At 47.4% G+C, this 17326-nt stretch overlaps 1 protein-coding gene across 1 annotated transcript; it reads right to left on the bottom strand.

Moving 5' to 3' along the window:
* Window positions 1–790: 790 nt before the first annotated feature.
* DLST (dihydrolipoamide S-succinyltransferase) lies at window positions 791–17215 on the bottom strand. Its single transcript, XM_056493458.1, has 15 exons — window positions 17028–17215; window positions 12602–12635; window positions 11251–11299; window positions 10052–10107; window positions 9634–9708; window positions 9200–9255; window positions 8390–8501; window positions 7747–7902; window positions 7379–7464; window positions 6640–6737; window positions 4648–4778; window positions 4075–4148; window positions 3144–3227; window positions 2448–2615; window positions 791–2003 (listed from the first exon to the last, which is right to left on the bottom strand). Exons 1-15 carry the CDS (start codon window positions 17094–17096, stop codon window positions 1869–1871), a joined length of 1383 nt encoding a protein of 460 aa, XP_056349433.1. The 5' UTR covers window positions 17097–17215; the 3' UTR covers window positions 791–1868.
* Between the last annotated feature and the right edge of the window lie 111 nt (window positions 17216–17326).

The following is a 17326-nucleotide window of genomic DNA, read 5'->3' as shown; positions in this document are numbered from 1 at the left end:
TTATCTTTGTGCAAGAATTAGACTCTCTACCCTTCCCAGAAAAAGGAAGGGTTTTTTCCCTCTTCCCCTAACCTACCTTAGCCAGGGCCAGGCAAAAAAGCTGACTCTGCAGTCTGTTTTCATCCTTAGCTGCCAGGAAAATGCAGGCACCAGTACTAGGAACTGCCCTCCCTTTCATTCGCTTGGCAGCTGTGAGTGCAATCATTTTCTGTTAGGAGGGACTGCCCTCTCCACCTGTGCCTGGGAAGGGTAAACCATCTCTGAGGTTGATGTCAGAGCTGGGAAAACCCTGCCATGACCCAGGAATGATTTCGTATTGTCCCAACAAGGACAGCTTCTTGGGGAAACACCCAGCACCACAGAGAGCTTCTGCTGTTCCTTGTTCTTGCTTCCTTTCTCCCTCTGCAACAGCCTTTCCCACTCTTGCATGAATTACAACACTCCCCTGTTGCAGCAGTAAAAACCCAACTTCTGAAAAGCTTTATGAGCCTGTCCCAGAACTCCTACTTGGCCATCATGCCCTTTAGCTAGCACTGGGAATTCCTCACCATCTCTGACAGTTCTGTTGCTAGAAAAGGATGGTTTCCAGCTCTAAAAACCTCCTCTTTGCTGGGAAGAACAAATTCTTTGGCAGAGTTTAAGGACAGCAGTGTTCACAGGCAGAGAAGACTCAATTTAGTATCACCAGTGATGGGATCAGCTCCCATTGCCTCTTTTCTCTCACCACCAGATAACACTACACTCAGGATGCTGCTGATGCCAGTCCTCACCCCCTCAAACACACCCCACCTTGCAGTCGTTGCACAGTTTTATTTCATTTAAAATCCGCTGTGTTAAATATTTTTGTTACAAGTTCTGTGTAGGGGGTAAGAGTAATAGACTCTGCAGGCACTAGCAACCCCCTCACCCCTCAATTCATGTGTGCGCTATCAGATTAAGAACTGCCCCCCTCCCCCCAAAACCAGCACCCGTGGGCTGGGATTACATGACAGTGAAAGGCCTGGCCCCCCCAGCTGTGTGTGCTGGGAGCAGGCCAAGCCCCCGCACGCAGGAAGCCAGCAGTCAGATCCACCGCCAGTGAGCTGTGAGCCAAGGAGAGCTGCTGGGGGCTGCTTCTCACCCCCATGTTGGGCATGTAATGGTGAAAGGGTTGTCCCCAGCAACAGTGCTACCTCCACAGAGGTCACAGTGGGCTCTGCCCACCCCAACAAGAACATTCATGCCATGGTGACTGGGCTGGTGAAAGACAATCTCCAACGGAAAGGGAGAAAGGGAGCTGCCACCCCATGTTACTGTCTGTGGAGGGAGTGTAACTAGGGCACTGCCAGAAGCATGACACAACACCTACCTCAAACCCTGCTCTGACCAAAACTTTTCCTGCAAGTGGCCTCAGGGTCAGACCACCCTTGCAAGGCAGATGAGTGTGAAATATTTTCAAGCAAAACATGGACAGGACAATAGCCTTTCCTCTCCTCTCCCTCCCAGGAACCTTAGTGCTAGGCAATAAAGCTGAACCTGCCACAGAGGGGCAGGGAAGGGTACCCTAGCACAGCAGCAGCAAGCAGTTTCCAGTGGTATAGGACAAGCTAGAGGTGAGAGTTTGGTGCTGTGAGGGAGAGGATGCCACATAGATGGCTCTGGAAAGGCAGTGCCATTCAGTGGTTGGCCCACTGCATTGTGAGATACTAAACCTTCATTAAACAAAATAGGAAAGGAGGTAGGAGCTATCCCCGCAATTCCCTCTGGGACAGCTCCAATCACAGCGGAGGGAGAAAGACTGGAATGAGCCCTGCCAGTTCCTGAATGCCCTGCATTGTCCCTGCTGGTGCTGCCCTGTCCTGGGTGGGTTGTGTGGGGGTGTGGCTGCCCTACAGGTCGAGCAGCAGCACGCGGGGATCCTCCACCGCTGCCTTGATCTTGCGCAGGAAGGTCACGGCCTCTCTGCCGTCGATGAGCCGGTGATCGTAGGTCAGCGCCACGTACATCATCGGCCGCACCTCGATCTGAGGAGTGACACGGCGTTAGTGAGCTCAGCGCTCCTGCCTGCACGCTCCCCTCCTGGGAACTCAGGAAACCTGGCTTTTTCCTGGACCCTGAATCCTGGGTTCAGGCCCTCCTGGATGTGTCCTGCCTGGCAAAATTACCTACCCACCCACCCAGGCTGGGTCCAGGCCACAGACAAGTTAAGGTCCCTTCCTGGAATTGTTCCCTATCACGAAGGCTACAACCTTACAACCTCTTCCTTCCCACACCTAAACAGATTATAACCAGTTTGCCCACAACTCAGACAAGTACCAGGGCCAGCAAAGGAGTCCTATACCCATTAGTCTCTGCTTCTCCTTCACAGTAAAGTATTTCAGAAGTGACACTAACCCCTTAGAAAAAGGTCCTCAGTCTGCTGAGCCCTGTCCTTTGTTCACTAAAACCCCCTGTGCAGGTCCACCTACCTTGCCTCCTACAGCCACAGGCCTGTCAAAGATGGCATGCATGCCTAAGATGGCAGACTGGGGTGGGTTAATGATAGGTGTTCCAAAGAGTGACCCAAAAACCCCACCATTGCTGATTGTGAAAGTGCCACCATCCATGTCCTCAATGGCCAGCTCATTCTTCCGTGCCTAGAAGCAAAAATAAAGTCTTAGAAAGCCACACACATCACAGAGAGCAAAGAACAAGGGTTTGGACATCCAGTCTCTCCAGGAATAAACACTGATTGCAAGAGCTTTGCTTATTGATTTGTTCAGCTGAAAACCAGCACAAATTGCTTGAAAATGCATCCTGTCTTTAGAGTGAACATCTAGTGGCTTTGGGGAAGGATTCTCTTGCATTTGCTTCCAACTCCTGCTTTTGCAGAAGACTGACACAGAGACTTCTACCCCAGGGCAGCTCACCTTTGGCCTTTAAAGACAAAAGTGAAGATACACCATGTCACTAATGCACAGGTTGCAGCCTTCTGGAAGCGCAACAAGTAGAGCTGTCCTAGAAGGCAGAGGCACAGCCAGCCATGTAACTGGATCACTCCTCACAGCACAACTCAGTGTGTTAGAGGTCAGAGATGACGACACAGAGACCAAATCAATACATGTCGATCCAGCATTTCCAATTCTTTCCATTCCTCCCAACCCTCTTCAGAAAACTGCCCTTACCTTTTCCCCCAGCTCGTAGATAGCCCGCTCAATGTCAGCGAAGTTCATGGTTTCTACATTCCTAACCACAGGGACCACCAGACCCTGGGGAGAAGCAAAGTCCATGAATAGCAAATTCAGTGCAGTGACACACAGATAGCTGTCATGGAACCTAGACACAACCCCAGAGAGTTCCTGCCTCCCTCTCAGCCCACAGCAGCTGGTTGGCAGAGCTGCCTCACACGATAGCAGCGTGATAGGAAAACTGGCACGACACACATCAAGGGCTGACACCTTAAACTAAGCCATCATCTTTGCCTTTGTTAGCCTATCTTATAAAATTAACCAGGTCTGTCTGGAGCCAGCTTCACATTGAAAAATTCCCAGGTGAGGCACTGGGAGATTTCAGCTGGCACCTTTTTCTCACCTCTTTATGCTGGGCCTCCCTTAGACTTTGGGAGAAGGCAGTGACAGAACTTCAGTCCTCAACAAACCTCTGCTTCATAGCAGGACCCTCTAATCAAGAAGGTAATTCACTAATTCCACATCTGCAACTCTATCCCATACTCTCCCTGGCAGAAACATCTCTGTGGAACAGCACAGCAAAGTTAGCCAGAGGATAGGACATTCAAACCTTTTACTGCCTATGTCATGGATTCATGACAAGACAGTTTCCCTAACCTGGCCCTACTCATTAACAACTGAGATCTATATTGACCCTGTTACCAGACCTCTTATTAAGATGAATCTAGTGGTAAAATATTCTTGGTAGTCCATCTTCTCTCAAAACCTATCTCAGCAGTCCATAATATATCAAGTGTCTCATTTATACAATCAGTCTTACCAGTTAATTTCTGCTGCAGCAGAGCACAAAGCTGAGCTGGCTCAAACTATCAGATCATCCCATATGAAAGGCTGCAGGAAGCATGGATAAAGCACTCAAGGTACCTACCCGGGGAGTTGCTACAGCGACACTGATGTCCACATAGTCCCTGTACACAATCTCTTTGGTCGTGTCATCAATCACTAGAAAGAGAAAAAACTTGTGTTACATATGCAGAACCTAAGATCAAGGGTTTCATAGGCTACAAAATCATAACAACTTGCTCATGTCTAGCTTAAACGTAACTCCAGAGAAGAATGAGCCTTCGCTGTACCTGTGGGAGAGGCACCAGGATAGACAGAAAGAAAACAGTCCACACAGCTCAGTCCTCCTCAATAATTCTCCCCTTGGTTATACCTGTACACCAACCAGCAGGCTCAGCCCTCTGCAGGCTGCATATGCATGGCCCCAGCCCCACTCCTGCTCCCCCCTTCCTAATTGAGTCCCTCTTGGCAAGCTGTCCTCTACCTATGTAAGTGGCATTAGCAAAATCAGCTGCAGTATGCAGGACTGTCCCCATTTTTCCTGAGTATTTGACTTGCTTCTCCAAGCTACTACTCCTACCATGGACTTGGACGTTTGCTTTCCCCCATTCTGCCACATTCCCTAGACCCGTAAGCCACCAGCAAGGGTCCCACTCACCTGCATTCACAACAGGCTGGTCCTGCAGAGCAAAGGCTGCAGCTTTCACAAAAGCTGACATGAAACCTAGCTTCAGGTTGTGCTTTTTGAGAAAGGTATCCTTGTGTACAGCTCTCATCTCCCGGATGTTGCTGTGAAACAAATGATAATGCTGGTAAAGTGGGAGTCCAAGAAAACACCATTCCCTCACTCTGTAACAGATTTCAGTGCCAGGCCCAAGGATGCAAATCTGCACCACCAAATGGGAAACCTCCAGTCTGCTGCAAAACCCTTCACGGGTGATATGAACATGGCTCTACAGTTCCTGCCAAAGGATCAAATGTAAACTGGTTCTGGACCACGAACTCCACAGCCAGGGTAAACCTGCAAGGCCCACACTGCCAAGCACAGAAGCAAGATGGGGCATGGTGTGTTTCCTGCTTAGGCCTGATGCTGCCACCTATTCTCTGGAGATGCCAGTGCTCATACCAGTGTGGCACCACAGACAGCAAATGCAGGTGTGGCTGTGTTGACATAGAACGGTGAAAAACCAGGAAATGCCAAAAGCAGTAAACATGCAGGAAATTAAATCAAAGTGATCAAATGAAAAGATCTCAATCACTCTACAAATTCATCACCAGACAGCACCACACCAATTTTGTACCAACTCTCTGGCTTTGGGAGTTGAATGAATATGAAAGGAGTTTTCCCAGGTGCTATGGTAGTGGGTGCCAGTCTATCCACAGCTCTTGACCAAACAAATCACATTTTCTCACTGTTTATACTACTCAAAATTGAGGCCATTTTTAAACATCAGCCAAGCTATGGCTACAAGCTCTGCCTATTCCAAGCTAACACCAGATGCTGTAGAATTGCACGGTTCATCCCTTCCCCCTTCAGAGACCTTGAGTCTTTGAAGAGACAGTTTCACCAAGGAGCAGGATTTTCCATGGTTTAAAGTGTTTGTTTTCCTGTGCCTAACCTTGTTTAGGGTTAGGATTACCGCCCAAAGACATTAGTGCCTCCCAAGACACAAGGACTGCAGCAATGAGGATGCAGCTTGCTATGGAACTGGCTCATTAAGGCCTCCACCTTTCAGACACTGACCCCCGTGGGAAGCAGGAGGCCCCATCACAGGTCTTCACAAATCAACTTCACAGTAATCAATCCAAACTACATTACCAGATGCAATGAGAGCCCCAGGCTGGCGTAAAGCGACACCTCAATGAGCCTCTGAGAGGAGATAAAGCTGCAGCACTTCCCTCCAATCAAGACTATTTTGCCAGCCTTATTGTTCTGAGACCCAAATATTTACATGTTTTGTCTTAAGGAGTAGCATAGGATTTCACAAGGCAATTTGATTTGGGCACAATTTCCCCTTAATGCACTGTAACATAAGCTGCCCACCCTCCAAAGACATTAGTGTGCTCAGTCCACACAAGCACTTGAGTCAGGAGCCCCCCACCTTATTGAGAGGATGGAGAAGGATGCTGGTCTGTCTCTGGAAAACCGTACCATCTGACAGCAAAGGCCTTATGCCTAAGCAATGCTCACCTGAAAGGCTGATGAGCCCTAGAGAACCAACTCACTGGAAGTTAAATACCTCCAAAAGCAGTAACCTGGTGCAGTGGCAGAAAGCAGATGCTATAACTTGCTGCCTTCTAACAGCCACCATATACAAGTGATACTAGCCCCTTCTGATCTTCTGCTCAACATTTACCTGTCTTCCACCAAAAAGTCCACAGAAGAGGAACCAGAGACTACCCCTATTACAAGTAGCAGGTGACTCCCATGGAAGGACACGCCATTAGGAAGCTATGCACCCCCTCACACCACAACACCAACACGGTCCTGAAGAAGCTGCGCAGACCATAGTACACACCTAAGAAAGAGGTCCCAAAAGACATGCTGCCAATCTCTCCAAGGAAAACCTGCAAGGTTTTGACTGCTATTTAAAGATGACTGCCTTCACCTGTTTCTACTCATAAAGGGGAAAAGAGGTTTACTCCTCACCTCATATCGATCTCATTGAAAGTGGTTAGCATGGCACAAGTATTCTGAGCCTCTTTCAGCCGCTGAGCAATACGCTGACGCATCCTATTCATTTTCACCTGCAAATTAAAAAGGTATAAGCAGAAGCTGCCTCAAGCTCATCCAAAGGCAAAATGCACAAGAAACCCAAAAGGCCCTTCTCTTGCCATCTGACTGACTACACGCCTAGGGCTAAGGTTTTCACTCTAGGTCAGGAACACAACAGGCTGAGGAGTTTATTTCACTGCTCAGCTCAACACACAGTTCACCCGAAGAGCAGTGCTGAAATGCATCACAGTATAGCTACTTCTGACCTCTGCATTCCTCAAGACCTCCAAGCATGCACAGCTTTCCATGTGGCTAACGTGAGAAAAGCAAGACTGCTAAGAAAGCAGGTTGCTCAACCATGCTCTCTTAAGAATGTGCAACGCAGTTTCAGCAGATCCAAGCAGATCACACTGAGTTCTTCTGTCCTGTGTCAGCAGAGCTCAAGACAAGACTATTGCCTCAAAAAGGCCCATGCCAGATTGGTCCAGGCTCTTCCTCCACACTACTTGTAAGTGGTTCCCTCATGTAGAGAAATCTCCTACCTGTCACAGCTCTACTGAGCTGGGTGTGTACAGGTGGATACGAACACATCCAGAAAGCTCAGGGCTTATGCCAGAACAGATTATCACCTAGCAACAGAAGTGCTGGCAAGGCCCCTGTTCTCACAGCTTACCCTATGCTCTGATCTGGCACCTTTGGTGGGCACTGCCTCCCCAGGAGGGGCTGCCGCTGGGGCTGCAGCCGGCTTCACAGCAGACACTGAGGGTAAAAAACACATCAGTCAAAAACAGAAGCCAGGTAGAAAAAGCCCTGAGGTAGAAAGCACATTTGAGCTCCTTGCTTAAACAACACAGTATGGAAGTAGCCTTGAATTAGACTGAGAAGGTTCCAGGCATAGCTGAGCAATCCTGTCTGGAGCATGTAGGGCAATACTGTGGGAGGCCTTCACCATAAATGCCTCTATTTGCTGTCTTTAACCTTATACACTCTCCCCCAAAAGAAGAGAGACTCGAGAACAGGAACAAATGGCTGTTGCCTCACCTGGTTTGCTGTCGATGGGCTGAGTTGACACAGGCGGCACTGGTGGCATTGTAGTGGGAATTGGTGCTGCAGCAGGGGGAGGAGCAGGTGCAGCTACAGGTTCAGGGGCTGCAGGAGGAGGAGGGGCTGCTGCTGGTTTAGCCTTGGCAGGAGCAGCTGAGAGACAAGGAAGAACCACAGTAAGGGCACCAGCTTCCACTGGCAGAGACCTGTGAGTCCAACAAACCTAAAAAAGTAAACCCTCAGGCAGAGTGCCTTTATGTTCTCAGCACTTCTGAGTTGACAGAAGATTCACCACAAGAGAAAGCCATTGTGGAAGTGTTTTACTCAAGAACACCCTTGAACTCCTCACTGGAGGAGGCTGGATGCTAGAGAGAAGAGGGCACAGAAGGGAGTTAGGAGAATTCTCAACTAATTATAGTTAAGAACTCAGTCTCCTCCAGAGCAAACAAAAGAGAAGATCCCCCTCAGAAGTACTAAAATGACACTTTTCTAATGGACAATAGAATAGAATATTTTCTTCCAGTTACAGAGGCAGATGGAGAAATTATTTAACCTGTCTAAATACTTTGCTTTCATCTTCAGAAAAAAAAAAAAAGGTGGAAACACAAAGGCCTACGCAAATTATACGTGCCTGACTTACCTCCAGTTTTCCTGAGTTTGAAAAGAGGTGTCCCCCCTTCCACTTTGCCACCATCGGGTACCAGAAGGGCTTCAATCACACCAGCTGCTGGGGCTGGAACTTGCACTGATGTCTGAAAAGAAAACCGAAATCAGTGAAATTCTCCCAAACATGGTTTGGAGAACAAGTGCCCAAGAGAAGATGTCAAAATGTACACATTCGCATTGTAATTTGGAACAGACAGCAGCTATGTCTCACACTATTTGCACCAGTTTTTCACACCCTCCACCGGGATTTTGTGTCAATAGTTAGAAGCTTCAGGAGATGCTGGCAGTGTAAGTATAGCCTGATCTCCAGGGTACAGTCAAGAACTGACCCACTGCCAGCATCTTCCTGACAGCAAAGCTGAAAACAGAACTTGGCAGAGAATTCAGCAAGAACTTCAAGGCTTAACAGTCCTTTCAGGGGGCGATAAACTTAAAGACTAAATTTAAAACAATCTGAAGACAACATATGGCTTACAGACTTCTCTTTTGTTTAAACACAAACAGGTTTCAAAAATCACAGTGCTCAAATTGGAAGGAGGAGTAGAATTACAGTTCCAACAAACATCAACACCATGATGATTAATCAAATGGATGAGTAAGGTTTATCAAGAATTCTCACTTAAGGCACAGCAAGTTTTCATACTAGATGAGAAAAGCTTTTCTCCATGAAGGGAGCAGGAGACACAGTCAGGGCCATGCAGGCTCTAGGAGCTCTTAGCAGGAGAGGAGCCATACAGGGTACCTGCCATAGAACTAGAAAAACTTTTGGTGCAGAAACTCCTACCTTGTCTGTTTCAATCTCACACACCACTTCATCTTCCGCCACTGTGTCTCCAACAGCTGAATGACAGATATGAAGACCACTGTGAGGAGGGAGGTGTGCTCTGGCCTCCCCTCTTTACCCACAGCAGTTTCCCGCACTAACCCATAACTCTTTCACCCCAGTTCTCTTCTAAAGAAAACACTAACTCAAGCAATCTGGTAAGAGTCTGATTCCAGCTTAGACATCTCCTTTCATCCAACACTACCTCTGACAGAGAGGTGATGAGGCAGTAACTGCAATGTTTACCCCTTAGGAGAGCTGCAATTAAATGCCTCATTTGTCACAGACTGAAAGGCACAGAGCAGGATGCCAGCCAGTGAACTGTAATGCATCCCCAAGGTGTCCAACACAGCAGTAACAGCAATGAGAATTTCAGGGAAGAGGCAATTGCTTACCTTTCTCCCACCTGACATCTCCTTCTGTGACTGACTCTGCAAAGGCTGGTGTGTTCACTGTAACCACCTCATCCCCTGTGAGAGAAACAAACAGATGTGACTGCACTCAGAGCTAAACATTTATGGCATTGCTTCATTCTTGTCTTCACAACTCTGCTAAAGGGGACAGGCTATCAGACATCATTTGCTCTCAGTCTCCTTGCTTCAACACTGATCAACATTTAAACACCAGAGAAATTCACATTTGACTGAAAGCCACATTGTGACAGGAATGCCAGACAAAATCTTCAGGGCCCTGGGGATATAAACCGAGTCATCCATGCAGGCAGGACAGCAGTGAGCCTTGACCAAGGATGGAAGGTAGCTGTTGGCAGGACAGCAAGAGGCACATCACACGAATTCCTGACTTTTTACTTACTATGTACCGCAGTGGTTCTGAAGTAGCGGACAGTGAAGACACTGGAGCTATTGACTCTGCAGAAAGACAGAAAAGTATGAACACAGAAGATCATTCCTCCGCAGGCTGCCGGCACCAAGCTACATCACAGAATCTACATTTGCTTAACTGATGTGAAAGGCTGCTCAGCTGTTCTGATGCATTTGTTCCAAAGGACTCATACTTACTGTTCAAACTGCAACAATCCAGTAAGAAAGGAAACATTACATCCTGCCATCCATGAGTGCTCTCAGAAACTCAGCGAGAACTGACATGTATGGAATTTTAATTTAGACAGACAATCCAACAGAACCCTTGTAGTTTAAATACCGATTAAAGGGTGACCTGGCCAGCCCATGCAATACCTAAGACTAGTGCAGCAGCAATTTTTTTACCTCCAGATTAGGACTGTCATCTCTACAGAAGTTGTTAGATGGCTCCAAAAAAAAAAAAAAACAAACCAAAAAACCCTCCAAAAAAAAACCCCACAAAAAACCCCCAAAAACCAAACACCAAAGAAAATAAACAAACAAACAAAACAAGGAAAAAAAGAGAAAAGCACCATAAATTGCCTATGGCAATGCATCCAAAAACCAATTATTTCCCTCCACCATGTTTCTTCACAGGGAGCTGGCAATCTCAAGCATTCCAAAGGATGATTTTTATATCTACTGACATCACATTTGGAAAACTGAAACAAACATGCTTTAGCATTTCCTCTAGCACAGGCTACTTTGTACGTAGACTGATATTTCAGGCTTTTATGCATGTACTCTTATGGTTATTTACCCAAATGCATTTTTATAAGACCATCTCAGTAATGAAAACCTTGACATATGAATAACAGCTCTGTGAATGACCCCACTACTCCTAAAAGAAAATCTACCAGAAGACTATCACAGAGCAAACAACACCTCTAGTCAGATAATCAACAAGTAGAAATCCATTTATCACTGGTTTCCTCATTCCTGTCCCTCCCCTAGATATCTGATTGCGGACAAAGCTTGTTTTCAGTTTTCAACCTGCAAAACCTAGATTTTGTTAGGGCTAGCACCATGTTCCTACGATGCACACAAGGGTTTCATGACAGCCAAGCATATTCTGTTTCTCAGACCTCAAATCTTATCATGGCTAGAGCAGCCCCAGTCTCCCCACACGACAGTTTTCCTGTGGATACTTACACAAGCTTCCTGCTGTTTGTGTAAGCCAGTCCTTGGCTCCCAGACACACCTGTGAATGAGAAAGGAGTTACCCACAGCAATATTGTCCAGCCCTCAAGTATCCCCATCAGATAAAAGAAGGCAGAGGACACCGCTGCCCACCCTGAAAGAAGTTTGGGACCAAATGGGGAATATATCCATTCAGAGCCACCTCAGTGCCATCAAACCTGCCCAGAGCTTGCCAAGAACACTGGTCTTGTCTTCATCAAGATTTATACAGATGGGGGAAACAGTTATAGCTTGACAACAAAGCTAATAAGGGTAACTTGGAAAAGGGCAAAGAAAGCAGCAGCTATCCTGCTCAGAGCAAAATCAGGCAAGAGCTATGAGGAACTACCTCCACAGCTGCTGAGTTATACCTCATACAAGGGGTAGGAGCAAGGCATCAGCCCTTTAAGAGGCATCCCCAGGACGCCTCACAGTTGCAGAGACAGCCAAGGAGGAAAAAAAGGACTGAAAAGAGGGTGTAGAGCAGAGTAATGAGCCACCATCATCCTTCTTCTATGCCCACTCTCTGTCCAGAGAATTATTTTCCAAAACTCGCAACAGGGAAATACTTGCACAGCTTCCTAGTTTCACGTACCCCACTATCCCCTTCTGACACTGCTCATATGCCCTGACACTGCAATTTTTATTATGAACTGAACTCTTGTCCTTTGTCTCTAACAGGGCACTGGGCAGTTTTCCAGAGTGATCTTAAAAAGAGTCAGCATAGTAACTGGAGAACATAATTATCTCAATTACACATTGCCAGAGGGAAGAACCATTCCCCTACTGGATATTTTAAAAAAGCAACACAATTTCTACACCATCCTCTACTAAAGAGTTGATATTGGAACTCTAGAGACCAAAAAAACAGAGTTAACTGGTTTCTCAAAGTAGAATCAGAAGTGAATGAAGTAATGCTACATGAACACAGCACAGCAAGAAAAAACAGAGCTCTAAGGAAAAACAGTTTAAGCACTGAAGTGGAGTTCATAGGCACACTAGATTTGACAGGTCACTTAATATTAATGCATAATTTTCAAAGGAGTTTATTAGAGAGCTAGGTCTCTGCAACAGCATGTGCTTCGAGCACTGCAATGCTTGAAATACACTGTGCTGCTGCTGTGAAATCTTCACCAGAGCCAAATGGATCAGGCAGCATGTACATCAGGCAAGGGAGGCACTCCCATGGAAACTTAGCTCATTTCACTGCTTTTTCACTTCCTGACTGATAGAAATAAACCTCAATCAGACCTATTACCAACCTCCATCATCAGCTCTGTTCTTTTCTAGGTAGTCTAAAATGAAATAAAAGTGTAAGACTCACCAGACAGAGGGCATCTTGCCAGAGTACAGTTCCCCTGTCAGAGAGAAGAGGATGTATCAGTATTGCAAGTAGACAAACGCATCCTAGAAGGACTTTGGTTTTTCCCTGAGATCTGAATCAGACACAGGACCCACTGTTCCCATGCTCCAGTCTGCAGGCATGCCACCTTCCCACAGTGTGCTAGACCAAGAGAGCACCTATGCCCTTCTCTATCCTTTGTCTCCTCCCAGGGTGCTTTTTGATGCAGTGATGTTAAATTTGATGCTTTCGTTTTCCAGTTCTGGATCCAGAAGTTTTGACCTTCTCATGCATACCCTACTCTTTAAGAAGGAACATATTTCCAATAAAATTTGCTATGAATGAGAAGGTAAAGGGTAGCTACTGGTTATGATGAAAAAACATCCCAGGATGTTTACTCCTACAGGCATGAATGCAGCATCTAGGGTTTTAATTTTTTTTTTTCTAAAGCTATGGATCCTTTGAACTCAAGAAGGCCAAAATTCCCCTCAATGGTAAAATTTCTACTGCTGTCAATTAGCCAAGAATTCCACATTCTTTGGTTGTACTTCATACCTGTGCAATCATTGACTGCACTCCTAGCTCAGCACAACAGTGCTCAAAAGTAGAAGCCATTTCAAAATATTCCAGTTACTTCCCCTACTGTTATTACATTTCTTTCACATCAAACCTGCAGGACTGAGGTCTTTAGAAGCTCTTTAAAAGCAATCAGAAAATAGCACTGTAACCACAACTGAAATGCACTTGACTGGCTTAGTGTAACAGCAACTCAAGAGCTCAAAGCAGCTATCAAAGCCCTTATCCAGCAGCTAAGGTAAAAGTCAGATTTCCTTCACACCTTCAGCATCTGTAGTGAAGTTTGCATACAATCCCTGATTTCAGCTTCAGCAAAGCAAGCAGGATGGGATATAACTGATCTTAAACATCAAAATAAATTGAGGAGCTGTGTGGCAAGACAACACAGAGACCAAGGACCAACAATGTACTTAAGCTTGGAACACCATCTACAGGAGTGAGTGCTGCAGAGTACAGAAACATATCCAATGAACACTTTGTATCAAAGCTACTAACAGGCCTGGAATCAAGCCCTTGGTGGTTTAATTAGGCAAGCTTATAAATGGATTTACTTGTCGGATATTAACACAGAGTCAACTCAATGATCAATGGCCAATTCAACAGAGCTGTGATTAGCTGTGCCAAGGATGCAGGCAGCAAGTCTGACTTACTGCTAAACTCCAGCACAACACCATGCAGCTACCCTGGTTGCCAGTTCACTGCAGCAATCAACGATTCTGAACCAACAGTCCTGCAAAACTGGCTTCTGGCAGGGCCTGCTGGAGCCCCTGCCCCAAGCCTGGCTGGGTAAGTGAAAGCAGGAAGCACTGTGTAGACTTTGTAGAGTCATCTTGAATGCTACAATGCCTAATCTTGGTGCAGCACTGGCCCCTGCTAATTCAGATCTAGTTTGTGTAGAGTCAACTCTAAGCCAGGATCAGTAAGACAAACTCCAACTTAACTTCACTGGGTCAGCTGTCTAGAGCACCACAATCCTCAGCACTCTGCATTGGTCATATTTTTCCCACTTTCCATAGTGTCCCAGATACCATGGAGTCAATCACGAATTGAGTATCAAGCAACCTGAATTCCCCTCTATCCATTAATGTTTCCCTGCGTGCTTTATTAAAAAAAGTGGTTAAAGGCATTCCTAGCATGACAGACAATAAATTGTAAAGAAAGGAACAGCCCCAGACTTAAGCAAAACCAGGCTATTTTATTTGCTAAGGACCGGTTTACTGTGGAGTTAAAACACAAAAGGAAAGTTTAGAAGGCCTTCCTAAAATAAATCAGCACGAGAAAACACATCTGCAGCTCTCTTCCATCAGTGGTGTCAAGTCTGTGTTCTGCAACTGCAGCAAAATTAAGGGAAAAATTAATATTACTCTACTCTTTGTCTTTTAGGTTAAGAAATTAGGGTAAGAGCTTAATGTGAGGAGGAAGCCACTAACTCTGGCTTACATTCTGCAGAACTGCCGTGTGTCTATCTCTTAACTACAGTACCTCAGAGATGAACATGCAGCTTCAGGAGACATTGGCCAGGGCTGCCTGCTGCTCCCTTTTTTCCCTGAAGGAAATCATTCTGATCGAACTTGTTCCTGGATCACTTGACTAAATTCACCCTCTGCCTTCTACTCGAGTTTTTTCAGTGAGAATAAAAATATTTCGGCTTTGCTACCTGGCATTAGCACTTTGGGTCACTTTAAAAAGGCAGCCTTCACTTCAGGAAAGAAGCCTTGTTCTAATTAACCAGTGACTCACGTACCAAGTGATTAATATTTCCCTCTCGTTTCACATGACTTCTCAGAATTGTTTTTACAACTGTTATTAGGTCAAAGTGACCCTGGCATGCAACATCCCAGGCCACACCTTTCAAGGAGCCATCACCTTTCAGTAGGTCACTACACACTGACATAAAGCATGGAATACATCAGCTAAAGCAACAGCCAGTACACCAACAGTGAGGGACCAGCTCAGGTGAGGAATCTGATGAACTTGACAGTGCAGCTCATTTCAACGCAGGCAAACCAGAGGGCCAGTGCTGTGCAGCTCCAACAACAGGCAAAGCAGCAACTGGTTCTCCAGCCATGGCTCCTTGAGAGCAAATCAACTGCTGCTTCAACGAGGATGAGCACAAACCACTGCAACACCTGAAAACCCCACTGCAGGGCTTCCAGGGGTTATACATAGCTTGGGAGGGCAGATGCCAAGATGGGATGGAGATAATGCTGAGTGGTGAATGATACTGTTACTAAGACAACAGGCTCAGAACTCCTCCAGCATGAGGGGAGGATCAAACAGGGAAGAAAAAGTTCTTTACGAACTCCTGTCCAGATGAACAGAAGGATTTGATTCTCAAAGCATTTTACGTAGCTCCTGATCAAACCAATCTTTTCCAGACCAGTTCTTCTGTAGACTTTTTCATGTATCCTTCAACGTCTGCCTGCCCCTGCCTCAACTTCTTACCTGCTACAGGCTATTGATGCACATTCATGGTTTCTACTTGATATGAATTCAGCACCTTTTTTTCTTTTACAGACAGACAAAACCCAGTCAATCCTTCCTCACTGACTCCACTCTCCTCCCATTCAATCCTCCACTTCTGAATTTTATACATGACTACTGCTTTCACTTCTGTCATCACAGATTTGTGTCCAAAAAGCCTGTACTGCATCATAATCAAATTTTACTTCCCATATCGCTGCTCAAATGGAAATCAAACCACTACCAGAACTTTTCCAATACATCTAACAGGTTAACTAGCATTCAGCCTAAAATCTGATTTTCAGACTAGCTTTGTGCAAGGTCTGAATACTTCATCTGATTTCTCCCTGTTCTTTATAACTGCACAGCATCACTGAGAGCTGACAAAGTGTGAATATTGCTAAAATGCCACTTTAATACACTTGTTTAAACTGCATTATAATAAATTTGTCTCTACATATGCGTACAAACTGTAACTGTACAGTTACTTGTAAGTTATTCATAATGCAGTTTGATATGTATACACACACATTTATAAACATAAACGTGTCATTACATTTCAATCGGTTGTCAACACATGCTCGCCTACATTTACAGGATGTCTAAAATCAAGTCTCATGTTCTAAGGCTCAAGCCGGTCAATGGAACAGAAGTGACCTTTCTCATCTCGTAGGTATGCACATACATGTGTGCACACATGAAGCTGGGCGTGTTTGCTGTTTAAACGGAAGATGTGTGCCGCAGTCACTGAACGACAGGACCCAGCTGGCCAAGGGCAACTTCAGGGTTAAGCAGCTACTGGGCTCTGCCAGCCCACGCTGCAGCCAGCAGAGGTTAACGCCGCTTGCAGCGGTTCAGTGACTGCCCTGAAAACCGAGCAGAGAATTTAAACAACAAACCGCAGACCGGTTTGCTGCCGTTCCTGCCCCGGGCGCACCGGGGCCGGGGATGTCTCTGCCGGCGCAGGCCGGCGGCTGCCAGCAGCGAGGGCCGCGAATGCTGCAGCCGCTGGCAGGCGGGGCCGGCGCAGCCCGAGGGCGGCGGCGCAGCGGCACCGGCAGAACTGACCGGCTGAAGGGCTTCCGAGCGCCGCCGCCCTTCCCGCCGGGCCGGGCCGGGCCGCGCCGGGCGGCAGCGGGGCAGCGGCACTCGCTGGAACGGGCAGCGCCGCGCCCGCCGCGGCCCCGGCTGGGGGGCAGCCCGGCCACCCCTTCCCACGCCCGGCCCTGACGTGTGCCCGGGGCGGCGGCGCCGAGCGCCAGGCAGCAGGGGACGCGTCCCGGTGCCCTTGGCGCCGCCGACCTCGCCCGCCCAGCCGCCGCCCTCCCTCGCCGCCCCGCTCTCCGCGGCCGGTGCCCGCGGGCCGTACCTGTCGGAGGGCGCGCAGCGAGCGGCCCAGCGCGCGGCCGAGGCAGCGGGACCGCCACAGCGGCACCATCGCGGCGGCGGCGGCGGCGGCGGGAGGGGCCGCAGGGCGGACACCGGAACCAGGCCCGGCGCGAGGCGGAAGCGCGCGGGACCGCACCAAGCCGCCCGGAACGAGGGGAGCGGCGGGGCGGGACCATCGCGGGGGGCGGGGCTGCGGGGCAGGGCGGGGGGGCGAGGGCCCGCTCATAACGTATTACCATATACGTGATAATATATGTATCAATGCATTCTATATATGTT

Source organism: Oenanthe melanoleuca, chromosome 5 (assembly GCF_029582105.1).
Source record: "Oenanthe melanoleuca isolate GR-GAL-2019-014 chromosome 5, OMel1.0, whole genome shotgun sequence".
NCBI classification, from domain to species: Eukaryota; Metazoa; Chordata; class Aves; order Passeriformes; family Muscicapidae; genus Oenanthe; species Oenanthe melanoleuca.
The sequence above is the reverse complement of the archived record's forward strand: the minus strand, read 5'-3'. Positions and strand labels throughout refer to the sequence as shown.